This window comes from Gallus gallus, chromosome 4 (assembly GCF_016699485.2).
Source record: "Gallus gallus isolate bGalGal1 chromosome 4, bGalGal1.mat.broiler.GRCg7b, whole genome shotgun sequence".
NCBI lineage: Eukaryota > Metazoa > Chordata > Aves > Galliformes > Phasianidae > Gallus > Gallus gallus.
In genome coordinates this window covers 438,766-455,126 of record NC_052535.1, presented here as the reverse complement: position 1 = coordinate 455,126, position 16,361 = coordinate 438,766, and the positions used below count along the sequence as shown (strand labels likewise).

Sequence of the window (16,361 nt, the reverse complement as noted above, 5' to 3'; positions counted from 1 at the left end):
TGCCAGCAAACACCTTTCCATGCAGGACTGCGACAAGCCCAGCAGGCTGCTCAGTCCTGCTGACTTACCAAAGGATTCACAGCTGCCACTTCCATTAATTTGCAGTTGGCTGCAAATTTCCTTATGTGGTTCACCTGAAAGCTGAGCAGCAGCAGTAGCAGTGGGTGCTTCAGGTGTGGGCAGAGCAGAGCATGGAGGGCTCTGGGAGCACCACTTCGGGGTGAGAGATGGTTTCCTTTTGGTCAGTTCTGGGGTTGGATGGTCAGAAGGAGTGCAGTGCTGTGTGGGATGTGGGGAGCACAGGTCCATTTTATCCCAAAATTACAGAGGAATGGAGTTACAATTGCTCATAAAGACACTGAAAGCAACAGCAAAGGAGGAGGACACGGGGCTTTATTAGCGCCTTGCTTCGAGAATACATTAATCAAATGAAATTTATTTTTAAAAGGCCCAAAGAGACACACATGAAGAGATCGGTCAGCTGATGGGTAAAAGGAATTACAGCTCAGATAATTAATAGCAAGAATCCAGCTGTGAAAAACAGCCTCTGTGGATTACCAACAACAGCCTCATCCATTTAGAAATTACCCAATTATTCTTGGCATCTCCAACACCTATTATTTGTCACACTGAGCAGCATTTCTCATGCACATAACTGAAATAAAAGCCAAATGTAGCGTACAGCAGCGCTCCCACAAACAGAATTTTGCCTTTATTGTATTAGGAACAACAACAGATCTGAAGTTACAGAAGAGCAGAGCATGGAGCAGGGAGAGCTGCCCAGGGCACAGCATGGGCTGAGGGCTCGCAGGGGTCCAGGCGTGGGCTGGGGTGTTTCATTGCCCCCAGTGTAGCATGACGGGTTCTGTCTTTGCCCCGGGCCCAGGTGGGCTCCTCTGGTCAGTTATGACACAGACGGTGTCACTCAGCCCAGCGCGGTGATGTTTGGATCAGGGTCACATCCTGCACCGCATCTCACAGCAGTGTGGTGTCACTGCTGCCCGGCCCCAATGGCAGTGTGTCATAGGTCTCTGTTCTCTGTGCTCCGTGTGTTTGGGGCAGATCGTCGTTCCAATCAAGAAAAACAACAAAGAAAGTGGAAACAGTGGCAACAGTCCAACTGATGTCTTTTTCTAGAAGCAGAATTTGGTCTCCAAAGACCATTAATTTGGGGAAAGTGATGGAAAAGGCAACAGTGGTGCAATGAAGTTGCACCCCTCGCAGAACGAGACGTGTGCTCCAACGGAGCTGCAGGCATTGCGGCGGGCAGAGGTTGGCACTCTGCAGCACGGTCACAGTGGGATGGGTTGGGATGGGACGGGGTGGAGGTGCTGCGGTGCCGTGCGGGAGCCCCGAGCTCAGCGCTGCCCTCAGCACCCGTCACTTGGAAACAGGCAGTGACCCAGCAGTAGAACTGAGCCAAGTTTGTGGGTCCCCACTCCTTTTCTTTTGGAAATCCCATGACGTTTACTCCAGGACTTTACTCAGCAATGGTGAAGCAAGCAATTGCAAAGACATCATGCTCAGTTACTTCCGTGAGCACAGCTGTGGGCTGGGAGTCCTCCCCAGGAGAAAGGCACCAGCAATAGGCTTTTTGGCTTGCTGCAAAGTGTATCAATATAGAGAACTTTTTATTACAGAGACAAGTCAACAAATAAACCAGCATTAAATTGCCACAGAGCACAAAATACCCGGCACAGAGAGCAGCTTATTATAAATTTACTGTGTTTTTATGTTTGGTGCAGATATGTACTTTTTGAATCGTAAATGCAGGTTTTCCTGCTGTTTTCAATAGGAATGAACAGAAGTCCCTCCTTGCTTCCTCAAAGCAGTGACCACAGTGCCAGAACACGGCTGTGGGCAGGTCACAGCCCGAGCTCTTGTTCTGGAGGCCCACACCTTCCCCAGACACGGCCCTGGAGCAGCGTGTCTGCAGCTTTGTGCTGAGGATGGGTGGCCCCATAGCACCGTTCCCAGCACCCAGCGACAGACGGCATCAGCACCTCAGCTGTGGCTGCTCCCACCAGGCAGCGGGAATCAGAGCCATTCCAGCAGTCATGATGTTGTAAGAACATATTTCTACTTTAAAGAGAAAATAGGCACAGTCCCGGGATTCTGCCCTGAAGTGCATGGATGCTTTGTGCAACTGAAGAGAGCAGAGATAAAGAGCGCTCTACTGTCCCTCGGGTACCACCCCTCCCTGTTGGCCAGAGCAGTGGAAGGAGGGCTGCACGCTGACACCGGGACCCCCAGTGTGCTGCATCCATGCCATGCAAGGATGGGCTTTGGAAACCTGGGCAGTGCAGAGCCCCCAGAAATAAACCAAAAGCTGCTATTACTACTGGCACGTGCTGCCTCACCACCAGATGGATACCCAAGCGCACTCAGTGTGCAGGCAGAAAGAAAGCTCGTTAGCAGTACATAGAACAGGTACCTTCAGCAGTATAAGTGGGGGCATGCCTATATATACGTACACATATGTTTAACATATAGTTTGTTATCAAAACATCTCAGGAGAGATCCTCACGGCAGTGGCGGCTGTGTGGCTGTGGCAAACGGCACTGCTCCAACTGGAGGGTGCAAAGCCATTCCGTGCTCTGACAGAGCTCAGCTCCCCAGGACTGACCTGCTGCTGTTCACCTGCCCGTGAATGGGGCAGGTTGCTCACCGCCTGGGCTTAGATCCATTCCTCCCAGAGCTGAGCAGAAGGCTCCTCCCAGCGTGCAGGCAGAGGTGTCACAGCAGTGCCGGGCTGTGCTGCTGCCCCGCCGTGCACTCCTCGGCTGCACTGCGCCTTCCCAGGGAGCCCAGGGTCTGAGCTGGCCCTGCGCTGGGATGGGAGCTCAGCCGGGACCCCCAGGTCAACTGCGATAGGATGAGGACGATGGTGAGATTCTCTTCGCTTTATTAAAGCAAAAATAGACAAGAAAACGCAGAAGAAAACACAAAGTACAAAGATATATGGCAGGATCTGGACTTTGGTATTTCTTGAACTTTTTTTTTTCCAGTTCCTGCAGCAGCCAATGGAAATAAACCAAGAGACAGTGTTCTTGTCCCCCTGGCAAATGCTCACTCGGGTGCCACTGCCACTCCCGGCTCCCCGTCCTCCAGCAACCCCTCCATCAGCATCACAAACAGCCAGTGTGGGGAAAAAGCACTGCAGAAATTTACTTTGAAATAGAAGAGCTGCAGGGCACAGCCTGGGCCCCACACAGGCACTGGGGCTCACGTCAGCAGAGCCCCCATAGCACAGAGCAGCAGGGAGCACTGAGCAGCACGCAGCTGAGGGCACAGCCTGCTGCACAGCCCTGCTGCCTTCGCAGCAGCAAGTAGGTGTATGCAAGTCGCTACCAAGTCTGGTCTCTTCCCCACCTCCCAGCAGAAAAATACCCGGCAGGATGCATTTACGCTCATTAACTAATAAAGCCTTACTTGCGTGAGCTTATGCAAAATGTAAAGCTCTCTAAAGACGTTATTTAGACCAATCATAGACATCCTCCTGTTGATGACAGAGATCAAGGCATTACCAAGCCCGTTATTCATCATTCTCTTCTGCTAACAGCCAGAAAACATTCAAGAACAGAAGAGTACACCAGCAGGGCCTCCCATTGACTCATCTGCATGTATGAACAGATCATACGGACACTGAAGGCACAGCAATTAGAGGACTGCTGGGCATACTGGGACCTGCAGGTTGTGCCCACCTGCATGGGGGGGGGGGGAAATAGGGGGGCTCAGGAGGAAGAACACAAGCAGAGCCACAGAGGAGGGGAGATCTCATTACAAATGGCTGTACAGAGAGAGTGTTGGTTCAATAGTTCTGTGTCATTTTTCTCCACCTCCTCCCTCAGTGAAAACCCTATAGCACGACTAAAGAATATCTGTAACATTAAATGCTTGTTCCTGCCAAGAGCTTGTGAAGGACCCGGCTGTAGCCATGGGCTTTGCCTGCAGAGCTGGAGATTATGCTCAGCTCTGGACAGGTCCTAGAAGCAGGAGAACCCACACAGCAGCTGGGAGGCCGTGCATGTGACAAGCAATGTGCTGAACCAAGCTGCCTTTGCTTTTAAAGACATCTGGCACACAGCTGCTTGGTGTTATGAGGGGGCACAGAGCACAGCACATCCGTCCCTGCCCCACCCCCTATCACATGGAGAGCTCTGCAGCAGCGGGAGCGAAGCAGTGCCTGTGCCACGGGAGCACAGCCTGCCAGACAGATCTGGTGCAGGCTGGGGGCTGCCCAACATCCCAGACCACTGGGAGCCATCCGAATCAACCTTTGATGCATCTCACTCCAAGCGGCGTGCCCACATTCACTGTTTCATCACTCCATCCCTGGGCAGCTCTGTGTGAGCACAGGATGATGCCACCACTGCCACAGGTCGTTACCGCAGCCATCTCCCAAAGACAGGGCTAACGACCACAGTCACCAATTGCAGAGGGCCAGGCCTGGCTGCTTTGCTCCTGCTGCACCCATCTGCTGCCATGGAGAGCAGCTCAGGCAGATGACAGATAGGTGAAGGAGTTGAGATGCCGGCTGTGCGGGCACCCGGAGTGAGCAGAGCAGGGGAGGGGTGCAGGCAGGGGTTCGGCTGCTGGGGGGCTGAGGTCCGAGAGGCATCAGGCACTTGTAGAGGTGGCACAGTCATGTCCAAGCAGTTCAGGACAGGGATGGGAGTACTGAGAGCACACTGCTGAATGGGCAGCATCCAGCTCACCTCAGGAACGGTGCCCCAGGGGAAAGCAGCAGCCATCACCAATGGAGCCTTCCAGAGCCCATCCTCCCTCCAGCAGCCACGCGTGGAGCCGAGCTGCACAGGGCCGAGCAGGCCTGCACGGTGACTGCCAGGTGCCTTCCAGCTCTGAGAGGTTCTCTCATTCATTGGGTTGCAATTCATCTCTTCCCCTCAGTTGTGCTACCGCAACATTCAATACATCTCTTCCCAGCACCGTAATGCACAAAAGAAGTCCCAGAGGAGGCCGGTAAAGGTACCCACACCCAAACTTAAAGGGTCAGCCTGGGCCTCACCTTGTTTTGGTTTACAGAAATACAAGAACTGGCGGCACATCTCCCATGGCACTAAAAGTCACTGCGGAAAATAAAGGAGTGACCACCCCCAGGTGCTGCACACAGGGCGTTCCTGTGCACCGAGCAGCCTGACCCCAGCAGGAGTTCAGTCAGAGGTACCACAGGAAAAAGAGAAATCGAAGGAACCCCAGCAGGGAGGAGGAGTTTGCTACTGTCTGCCTGGTGGCACATCATCTCTTCGGAGGGGATTCCCCAAGGCACTGCAGTACAGTAGTGCAGAAACAATAGGCAGAAGTGGCTGAGATGGAGGCAATGCGACTGGGAGTCCCTCCAGAAGATCACTCCGCGTGGAAGTAAATGGGTTTCACTTTTCCAGACAGGATCTTGGGAACCTGCACAGAGATGATCTCGGCCATCATTTCCGGGTAGTCCACGCTCACCATGTGGGCCTTAATTAAAAGATCAAATGTAAACTGGTGCAGATCCTTGGCAATCTAGGAAAGAAAGAAAGTTTGTTAGGGAAAAATTCCCTAGTGAGTGATTCCTGCGGGAAGGTCAGCAGGAGCAGCACAGAGGGGCTGTGCCAGGGCTGCCCTCTTCACATCCAGGAGAACACAGATACAGCCAGGGCAGTGCGCAGGATTGCTCCTGGAGATGAGCAGCACACAAGTGCCAATAAAAGAAACTAAAGAAGCAGCTGCAGGTATGAACATGAACACAGTGTCCATGTCTACAAGGGCGGTAACACCGTTTCCCAATGCTTTTGCAGGGACAAGATCCCTCTCTGCTGCACTCCCAAATTCCTGCGCTCCAATTCTATCTGCTAACTGCTAGCTGGGCCCAGGCAGACACCGCGCTACTCTCTTACAGGATGCACGGAGTCCAGGACCTTGGTGAGCTGGTAAAACCGCCGAGAGCAGGAGGTGGGGTTCTTCCTCTTGCAAGCAATGATCCGATCGAGTTCCTTAATGTAGTTCATGCGAAGTTCATCAAAGAGCTTCTGGTTCTTCAGGCCATCCACTGGAACTGGAGGAACAGGGAGAGGAAACAGTCAGAGTTGCTCCAAATGTGGAAAGAAGAAGAGAGCCACAGGAGAAGTGAAAGAGTGGTCAGTGCAGAGCATGGAGCCCTGCCTGGCTGCTCCCTGCAGCCCAGGTCTGCTGAGGGAAGGACGTGAGCACTCACTAATACTGAAGAAGAGCAGAGCCTTCATGCAGAGAAACTCCTGGGGCGTGATCTGAAGCCACCCAAACTCCTGGGAGAGCTGCCGCATCCTGACGCATTGGCTGTACATTCTGGATTTGTGCATCCGGTACCTGGGAGGAGAAGGGGCACGGGGGTGGAGGGCGGCTCGTGCTGTGCCCAGGGACACTGACGTCCTGGGCACTGGGGCTGAGCTCTGCCTTGAGGGTGCTGACAGCAATACGCCTGAAGGCAGGAGGAGAGGGTTTTCCAAAGCACGTCTGCATAACTCTGCATGTCTGAGGATGGATGGCTACGTGGCTTCGCTGGGTTTGGGTGACCCTCTGCCTTCCTGGAAGCGGTGATTCACACTATTTGGTTACACAGAAGGGACACGAAGCTGAGCTTCTCACACAGTAGGTGTGCTCTCACTCACCGCTGCACTTAGTTACTGTTTGTAAGATTTTCTGCCTTAGTGCCAATAAAACCTGCTCAACTCAAAGCTGACTGTACACCAGAGGGACATCGCCAGGAGCTGGAGGAGCTCACAGCATGCGTTTGTCTCTGCTTCTGCCTTCTGTAACCAGCCCAGCCTCTGGAATCAGCCCCCATCCCCACCCAGGAGCCAGGCAGCACTGCAGCCCCTCACACCCACACCATGGGCTGGTGCTGCTGAGGGCACAGCGAGGGAATGGAAAGAAAGCACAGGGAGGCACTGTGGCTCTCCTTGTCACTTCTGGAGTCTGCTACCACTCCTCTTGGCTTGGATCAGCTCCCAGAGCCTAACTGCCTGGCTGCACATCCCGTAACTGGGCAGTACAGCGACCCCCTTACCTGGTTCTCATTTCTCACCCAGTCTGACCCAGGCAAGGCAAACTTCAGACTGTTGATGTTTGGCACTTACTCGTTGAAGACCAAATCTGGGGCAAAGTAAAGCATCCTGGAATTGACGTTAGTGAAAGATCTCCAACCCATGGCAAAAATCATGAGACCCATCCAAGAATACTGGATTATTGACATCTGGTCATCCACATGCAAATTGCGAAATCCTGTTCAAAAGAGAAGCAAAAGACAGCAGAGGGATGTTACAAATCACTGCTGAGCTCTGGCAGTTCCTGGAATTGTCCTCATGCAGCAGCAGTCAGAGGCAGATCTGAGCCCTCGTTAACTAATTACCTCTTTTGGGTGAAATTCTGGCACTCTCAGAAGTCACCATTTTCTCATTTTGAGAAAATCGCACGTTATTTCAATCAAACATTGAAACAATTCCAATACCGTCGGTGTGTAATTATAATCCACAGTGCATAATTACATTCCACTGGAGCGAGCATCTGTCTCTTGCTCAGAAAGCTGTCAACTGCAAACGAGCACAAGTGGTGTTTCGCTGCTGCCTGCGATTGCTTTAGGTCCATATGCTCCCCTTGCAGCTTTCCTATCACCTGCCCAAACAGGACAGCCTGTGACACCAGAGCCCCCCATGGGTACCTCCATCCCCAGGGCTCCCAGTTGCCAGTAGGCAGGACTGCAATCTCCAGGAGCTGCATGCAGCGTGTTTGCAGAGCGCAGGTAGAGATGAAGCAGCTCAGAATCAGACACATTCTTCTGGAGGACATATCTACACTGGAATTTCAGATTTAATTAAGTGTTACATGCCGCAAAAAAAACCCCTTTTGACTTATCCAGCATATCCATTCAGAGATAAACTCATTGCCTACTGATGTATTGTCACACACAGTGACAGTGTGCTGAAATGTTCTCCTACTCCATTACTTGCTACTATCCTTCATGCTGCCTGCCCCCTCAGAGGGGCTTCAGAGGAGCTGTGCTGCTGCCCTGAGATGGAGCCTGCAGGAAGGAGTGCTGGCACTGCAGCCACGAGGATGGACATTTGATCAGTGTGCTGTACCCTCATCTTCTGCCAAAATCAACAGGCTTTGTTTTCCTCCCCTTTTGAATTGCTCTTTGATGGAAAAGCATTTCTTCTTCTCAGAGGGAATTAATAGACCAGGGGTGAGCAGGGAGGGACCTCTTTGAGTGGCTGTGTCCATATACAGTGCGGTGAGCACCAGCAGCACCAGTGGCCCAAAGAGCCCCTGCAGGCTGCAGTTCTTACCCACTCAGACTGGTTTTCCCCTAAGCACTGCATTATCAGCTCCCAACGCATCTGTTGGATACCTGTGCCTCCCTGGAAGCCTTCTGTCTCCAGGCATGGCAGATGATGTATGGCCAACATCACTGCTGAAGGAAAACACAAACCCACGGCCATAATGCATCGCTAAGTTCCTAGCACAGCACAGCCAAGGAGACACATGTTGATATCTTCTGCAGAGAGTAATCACTGCAAAAGTAATATTACCTTTATGGATGATTGGAAAGAGATGAAAGCATAATCTTTTTCTTGTGAATAACCATAAAGTAGCAAATCTTAGAAGTAAATTCTTTATCTTCTCTCTTGATATACAGCGCTGTGTCAGAATTACATCTCCCTAAGAGATCAGCACTTGAGCACCTCATATGTTACCCTAAAGCAGCGTTTCTGTAAAAATAAATGCTCATTTGTTACCTAGGAAATGTGATAGTCCAGAGAATGAAAAAGCACACACAATCCATGGCATCCTCACAGTTGCAGAGTGAGTTAAACACAGAGCAAGGCAGCAGATTTGAAACAGAAAAGCAAGTGAGGGATGGGCTGAGATACCCGTAAGGCCCCCGCTGATAGAACAGGCACATCAAGATTTGCAACAGCTGCATCAAACAGCAGTGCCTGCAATGGCAGCTTGGCCCCAGCCAGGAGCACCTTCCTGCTGCTCCCCCGCAAAGCAGTTCCTTCTTTACAGAAGACTTTCCTACCTCCTTTGGAAAGGAATTAAGGCTTCCCATTTGCAGCTGGTTGAAATGATTTTTAAACCACTACGATCAAGTGTTGATCTGAATTAACAGCAACATCTTAGAAACCTTCTTATATACATACAGCGAAGGGAAAACTGATTTAGCCAGAGCTTGAATTCTGTATTCCAGTAGCTTTCTTGGCAAGCTGTGATTAGTTAGTCTTTATGGGGTAAGCACAATTTGGTTCTACCTGACACAGCAGGCACAACTCAGAAACACTCCTGCTCATGGCAGCGTTGTCTCTGACACTCCAGGATATCATTAAAGTCTCACCAAAAGCAGTGCAGCAACACCTTGGACCTATTAACTGCCCCACGGGTTCAGCATAAAACGCAAGGTTAATCCTCATCTATTAACCAGTAGTAATCCAAAGCTGTGACACCAGGCCAATGCTGCCCGGCAGGAGGTGTCACTGCCTCCCACCCCAGCACAGCACTCACTGTGCTCACACCTCTGCAGGGCACAGGGCTGCTCTGTACAGGCAGCCAGAGCTGCACTCATCTGTGCTGTGCCTGACAAGCAGCAGGGGGCAGAGGCAGCATGGTCCCCCAGGCACTCATCCCCTCTCATTACAGGCTTGCAGCCTCCCAGCAGACCCAGTGCAGACCCTTCTGTTTTGCTAAAAACACCGACATTCCACTGGTTTAAATTGGCTGGGTTCTGCTTCCATTACTTCTCCACCTGCACTGCTTCCAGCACATCACCATCCCCTCTCCCTGCCTGGCATTAGGCTGCCCTGCCAGCCTGCAGACCCTGGGGCTGAAAGCACCTCTGCTGCAACAATGAACGGCTTCAGGAACTCCTGGCCAGCAGATCATCCCTGGCTACACAACAGGATACTGTCAACTGTGGGGTGGTGAGGAGCTCTGCTGGCTGCCCACGTAGTCACGCACAACCACCAGAGCCACCAACCACTCCTTGTTCATGGACAACCTCCTTGCAGAACAGCCAGAGCGTGACAGGAGCAAAGGAACCACATAACCACAGCCCAGAGCACAGAACAGCAACAATGCCATCATTGTTTACTCCTTCCCCGGAAAATATCAAGAGGGTGACTAAGTGGTAAACTTGCTGTTATTACTGCTGAGCTCTGGTGTTGGCATGTGTCATAGAACCATCAGGAGAAAGCTGCAGATAAGAGATCAGCAGTGCCTCACCTTGGGGCAATTGAAGCTGATAGAGATGGCATCAGTGAGCTACTGGGGCTCCGTGCCCTGTGGCACCCAGGGGTACTGTCGGCAGCTTTAGGAGGATGGCTGGTGCCCAGGGGTGAGCAGTGAGAGCGTTGCCACACACAGCATGACTGTGCAGAGCTCTGATGGAGGCCAAGGGCACCATGGCCCCTCAGCAGTCCCAGTGCCTGCAGATAGGGCCATGGTCACACAAGGACTTCCCAGCACCCTCAGAACATAATGTGCAGGTGCTTATCTTCTGTTCAGAGAAGGATTCTGTAGGTTTGGGTCAAACAGCTCTGGAAGTGGAGCAAAACCACTGCAGCGAGAATAGAAAGAAAGCAGGACCCTGAGACTGATTAACAGCATCCCTTCGCATGCACTGGGAAGATAGCATGTGCCCGTGTGATGCCATGTGCCAGGGCACCACCAACACAGACAGAACCCAAAGGCCTGAGCACCTTTGCTCTCTGTCATACCTTGGCCACCTTTTCCATGGATCAGCCACCAAAAGGAGAGAAACCTGACATTGCTGCAATCTGGTTAATGGGGGAAGTTACAGGGGCAGACACCTCATGGGAGCGCTCCCCAGGAAACATGGCTGTGCAGTACAGGTTGCAGACCATCCCCTGTGAGCCCCCCATTGAGTCAAAGCAAACAGAGAGCTGTTAGGAAGGTGGCAGGGCTGGGATCTGACCCGTCCATCCTCACCTGGCAAAGCCTTTGCCCACTTGACGACGTAGACCAGCTGTCTCTCCCCAAGTTCATTCAGGCTGCTTAGCAGGTTGGAGAAGGAGTCTGGCTGGCTGTTGTCATGGCCAGCACACACCACAGCGGGCTCGATGGCTTCCAGCACATTGAGAAAGATGGGCTGGCACTCAAAGCCATTGACGTGTGTCATCACCATCTTAGGAGCTTGCTCCTCCGTGGGGCTGGATGAGCTGGCTGCCTCAGCTTCATCTTGTGTCTTCAGACTGCCCAGCTTCTTCAGCTTGCGGGCTGTGGAAAGGACAAACTTTAGCACAACACTTAGAAAAAGCCTGAGGTTTCTTGCTTCCAGTTCCATCGGTTTTGTTGGTTTTGCAAACAGCAGAAGTGAAAGCAATGAGCCGTAGCAATGCACGCAGTACTGGCAGCCTGGGGAGAGCAGGGCATCACAAGCAGCATGTATGGACAAAGGGGAGTACACTGCACGGAGAAAACCATTTGTTCATTAATCTTACATGGAAAAAACAAGCATCATTTACATTCTCAGCCACATCTAGTCCCATGTTAACTTCTGGTTAGAAATGGAAGAGAAGAACGGGGAAAAGAGAAGTGGATTGACTCAAATGGGGATCCCATCAGTCAGCATCAAAAGGAATTCCATGCAGTGAGCCTGTGGGGTCGGGGCTGCAGGCAGCAGATGGATGTGCCCATGACAAAGTGCCTCAGTTGTGGTGCACCAGCTCTGAACTACACATGCTGCTCTGCTATAGGATATTCTGGGAGCTCCAGACCTCTGTGTTCTTGGAGTGTTAGCAGCTACCTAACCGAGCGTCTGCAGGACAGTGCTCAGCACTGCAAAGGTTGGCAGGCTGCTGAGAGGAACAGCTTTCATACTTCACTGACTACAAAAAGCTCTAATTAATTAGGGAGAAAAAAAAGCCGATCACTTAATTCAAGCAGAGAATATTACATCAAACCAATTGTCCTTGGGGTTTTGGCTCCCACATTACATGATACTTATCTCATATTTCCTTTCAGCTGTAATTAGAAAAATAAGCAGCGAAACATAAAAATGTCAACTGAGAGAACAGCTCTGTAAATCAGCTCAGAACGGTGATCTGCAAGGAACGTCCTTTGGATGATCTGCCGTGATTAAGGCAGGCTGCTCTGCAGAAAAAAAAGGAGAGGAAAACTAATAACATTAAAAGAGGGCAATGGGAAAGCAAGGCTACGACGTGGCGTGATGGACTTCAGTGCTTGTTTGCATGGGGCTCTGGGGCACCTCCAACCACTGCAGCAGAGCCGTCCAATGGCTGCACTGCCTGCAGCAGCGCGGTGATGGGGAATGCAGGCGTGGGCTTAAGGAAACAAAACCAACCAAACCTCATCTTCCAAAGGTGAGCAAGAAGTGCCAATAAGGGCCTGGGAATCTATGAAGCCAAACCTCTGCCATATGGAACATACGCATATCCCAGAGTAAGTATTGCAATTTTTTCTTTGTTTTTCTTAAATATTTTCAATTGAATTGCAGTCAGAAAAGAACACACAAATAATAGTGCTGGCTCAGAGACTGCGGTCATAAACCAAAAGAGGGGGGCAGACAGCACTGAAGTCAGATGATAACTATTCCAACCAGAGGAACCTCATGTTTGTGTTCTGCAGAGCTCTTATTCCACAGAGGGCTGAATTGCGGTTAGCAGATGGAGAAAGGCTCAGAGTTATAATGCAGGCAGACATCTACAGCCCTCAGTAGGATGCCCTGGGTTTTGTCCTCCAAAGCTCAGCCCCTGGCACAGCCCTGCTGGAGTCGTTATGTTTATTTTAAATCTGAGAGTGCTGGGATGTGGGCAGGTACCTGACCTGACACACACAGTTTGTACACAGACTGCCTCAGTGCCACCTCCCTATGCAGGAGCCGTCCCAGTGGTGGCTGCTATGCAGTAGTTGCCAGGAACAAGAATTGAAAAGAGAGGAAATGCAAGAACACTGAAAACAGTCACCACTTCCAGTGCATCTCTGAAGTACTCCACGAGCATTACGAGCATCTGATGTGGGATTTATCTTTCCTAATTTTAGAAACCTCCAGCGCTCATTAGCACTGTTACTCCCTCGGTAACTGTGCAGAAACAGATACCCAGATTCGATTTCCTCTTTAAGGACATCTGTTGTGTTACAACTCTGTCCCAAAACAAGCCAAGGCACGCAGAAGCCCACGCTGTTCTTCTCTACACACGGTGCAAAGCTTTGGGGTTTGTTAGTGGGCACATCCAGCTTGGAAGCCTCAGCAAGTCACACATGCAGTGCATCCGAGGTTCTGCTTACTCTTTCATTTATAAAACATTTTATGAATTTGAGAGGGGGACAAAAGTGACCCTTGGATGACTATAATTATATAGTATCATGCTAAAGCATTAGTCATTGCAAAATGGCAAGGGAGTCCCTTATATAGCAATTAAGGAAGTTTGACACCTTTAAACGAAGTGAACCTGGCCAGCTCTCAGCCAGCACTTGCTGGAGAATTGGCTGAGGAGCTTCTCACAAGTGCTGGGCCAGAGGGGGAGAGTGCCTTTCCCCAGGCAGGACCTGGAGGTCTCGGCAGCTCCAGGCACTGCAATCCAATCTCGGCTTTGGGCTAAACGGCAGCAACCAACACAGATGTCACCACAGCCCGATTCTGTCAATCCTACCACTATTCTTTCCGGCACACAGTTTTAAATTTGGATGATTTCAGTTGATAATTACAATAGCATTGGCATAGTAGACCCATATAAGAGATCTGACTCAGCCTGGTCCACAGTAATTAAAAAAAAAAAAAAAACCCAAACCAACTAAAATGATATGAAGTCAATACATTACTGCTGAAATGGCTTTAAATCACCCAGGTAATACATCTCAAAAGTAATTACAAACATTGAAATGATACCAAACAGTTCTGCCCTTACAAGGGTTGCTCTTGGACCCCTCTAGTGCACATCTGCATTCATTCCAAAAAGAAAATGAAACATTTCCACTAATTGCAAAGCAATGCAAAGAAGGAAAAATAGCAGTGAACCTTAAGGACTGATCACAGAGAAAGTCTGCTGAGAAGCTCTGCCTGCTTTCCAGAGAGCGGATACCCAAAGCACCAGAGACACGAGCTGTAATCCAAGCACATTGGGCAGCATCTTGCACTCCCCAGAAAGCTGATGGAGAAACACAAACCTGGGCAGCATCACAGCTCAGCGGCTACAGGACTAACAAGGTCCCCATTCACGTGAAGGAGGAAATATTGACCTGGGGAGCACCTTACCACTGCTCTTATCACTGGTGCTGCTGATGCTGGGAAAGTGCTGTTTGCAAAAAACAAGGTGATGGCACACTTCAAAAGGCACATAAATAATAAAAATTAGGCAATATTCTCTGGCGTAAGAACATAATTAATGCTATATAGATAGCTGTGAAGAAGGCTAAAGGGTTATTAAGTCACAGCCAACAAAACCCACGGCAGGGGGCAGAAATTCAATAAAAACTGGTTTTTCAGTCAGACGAGCAAACCTGTAATAAAAGAATGCAGTTGCTGGGAATGCAGGACCGGTGAGATGGAAAACCTGGAACGTCTGTCACAGTGGTGAGCATAAGTAACCACCACACAGCCTGTAAAATGTGCTGGCATCTCCACCGTGCCAGTAATGCTTGCAGTAAGATTGAGTGTTTGTAAGGCAGGAGCTCCATTTTGACTATGGTAACTGGAGCTGAATTAGGACTAAGTACAGGTCTGACTCACACCTTAAGCTTCTGCAGGGCATCAGCATGTCTCACAGCAGCCTCCAGCCCTGCAGTTGATGACTGGTAGAGGTGTGGGAGCTCCGCCCAGGATGGGAGCAGCACAGAGCACAGCGCTGGGGCCATAGAGCCTTGCAGCAGCAATGCTGGGAGCGGGAGCAGCCCAGGGCCTCACACACCACAACTGAGATGTGCTGGCAGCCCACGGGCAGGAGGACCTTAAAGCTGAACCCTGCTGCCCCTACAGCTGCACAGGCTGGATGCATGTTGCGCAGGATATGGGCGTCCATGTGCCTGCATGTGCAGCAGCACTGTTCCTGTGTGCTCGGGCCAGAACAAAGCTGCACATCTGTGCAGGTACCTGAAACTGCAGCACAGAGAGGTGCTGGAGAGAGAGCGCCCCGCACCAGGAGGACTGAGCTATCGACGCCAGCATCATCAATGCTTTGATGGTTTTTTGTTTTTTGACTTTTTCTGTCTCGTTGGCTTTACAGCGTTGATTGAGAGAGAAGATTCTGTTTAATGGATTTCAGCTTTCAGGTCAGAGTGAACTCAATCAATAATGAAATGCTTCAAAATATTGCCATTCTGTGCCAAAGCAGACAGCCCTAAATAAGGCATTCAGCACAACCTCCTCCCACCATTAAAATACTCCGCTCTGCGGCTCTGCTGGCCATGCCCAGCTCTATTATACCCTACAAGCGCCTACTAATTAACAAGCAGTTAAACCCAACTGTTGGGAGCTTGGAAGCATTTCCAAACGCTGCGGCTCTCTACTGTGGGAGAAATAACTGCGGGCAAACTCAGAGCAGGCATGTTTGCAACAAGTGCCTTTAAACAGACATTTAAACCAAATGTAAAACAGACCGAGCAGAACAGGTCAGGGTGACCTGAAAAGCTCAGGGAAAAAATTGAGGGAAAAAAAAAGTGAAGGGGGGAGTTCAGTGCTCACATTGCTTCTGCAGTACTGGGAGGAAAGCAGCACACTGCCTGCCCTGCCTACCAGGAGCTGCACTTCCACCACTGCTTCAGATTCATTGCCCGCTGCTGTCAGCACAGACGAAGCAGGTGGGTTCCTGTCTGCTGAATGTGAGCATGCAGAGCTGCAAGAACTGTTCTGGGGAGAAATAACGTTAAGACCAGAGCTCCTTCCTGGGCTATAAACCAGAACCCATCCAGCAGTAAATTCTTCACACCGACACTGCATCCTCACAGCTCTGTGCGGTACTGCAGAGCCCAGCAGCACCCACTGATGCCACTGGTGGAGCAGGGCTGCCCTCTGTGCTGAGCCTTTCATTCTCTGCATCTCACGTGTGAGCTGTGCTTCCCCTGCGCGTGGCTACCCAGGGTCTCTCCATCACAGCTCAGCCCCGCCAGAACATTTCTTGGGGCATTTTTATTTCCATCCTCATAGCAAACAAACCCAAAGCTGAGCCACGCAGCAGTGCTGGAAGCAGCACACTGAGGTTCTGCATGTTTTTGAGGCAGAAAGAATGAAAAGTGGGCCCAGGACATGTTGAAGCTTCTATTTGGAAACGCCGACATTTCAGGCAATAAAATGAGCCTGTTTGCAGGAACATGAGACTCACTAGCACAATCCAGTTTGACATTCTAGGTTT

General features: G+C 50.7%; 1 protein-coding gene across 2 annotated transcripts in view; it reads right to left on the bottom strand.

Moving 5' to 3' along the window:
* Positions 1–376: 376 nt before the first annotated feature.
* Positions 377–16,361, bottom strand: part of AR (androgen receptor) — a 46,534-nt gene continuing 30,549 nt past the window's right edge. The window contains exons 4-9 of one of the 2 annotated variants that reach the window (XR_005859119.2): positions 10,984–11,271; positions 7,116–7,260; positions 6,215–6,345; positions 5,898–6,055; positions 4,719–5,523; positions 377–1,602 (exon numbers count right to left, since the gene is read on the bottom strand). Coding sequence is in view for 1 of the 2 variants with exons in the window: in NM_001040090.2 (NP_001035179.2) it covers positions 5,368–5,523; positions 5,898–6,055; positions 6,215–6,345; positions 7,116–7,260; positions 10,984–11,271 (878 nt within the window). In the remaining variant the exon portion in view is untranslated. Of the gene's footprint in view, positions 5,524–5,897; positions 6,056–6,214; positions 6,346–7,115; positions 7,261–10,983; positions 11,272–16,361 lie in introns of both variants that reach the window. The other variant, NM_001040090.2, reaches the window with a different exon arrangement.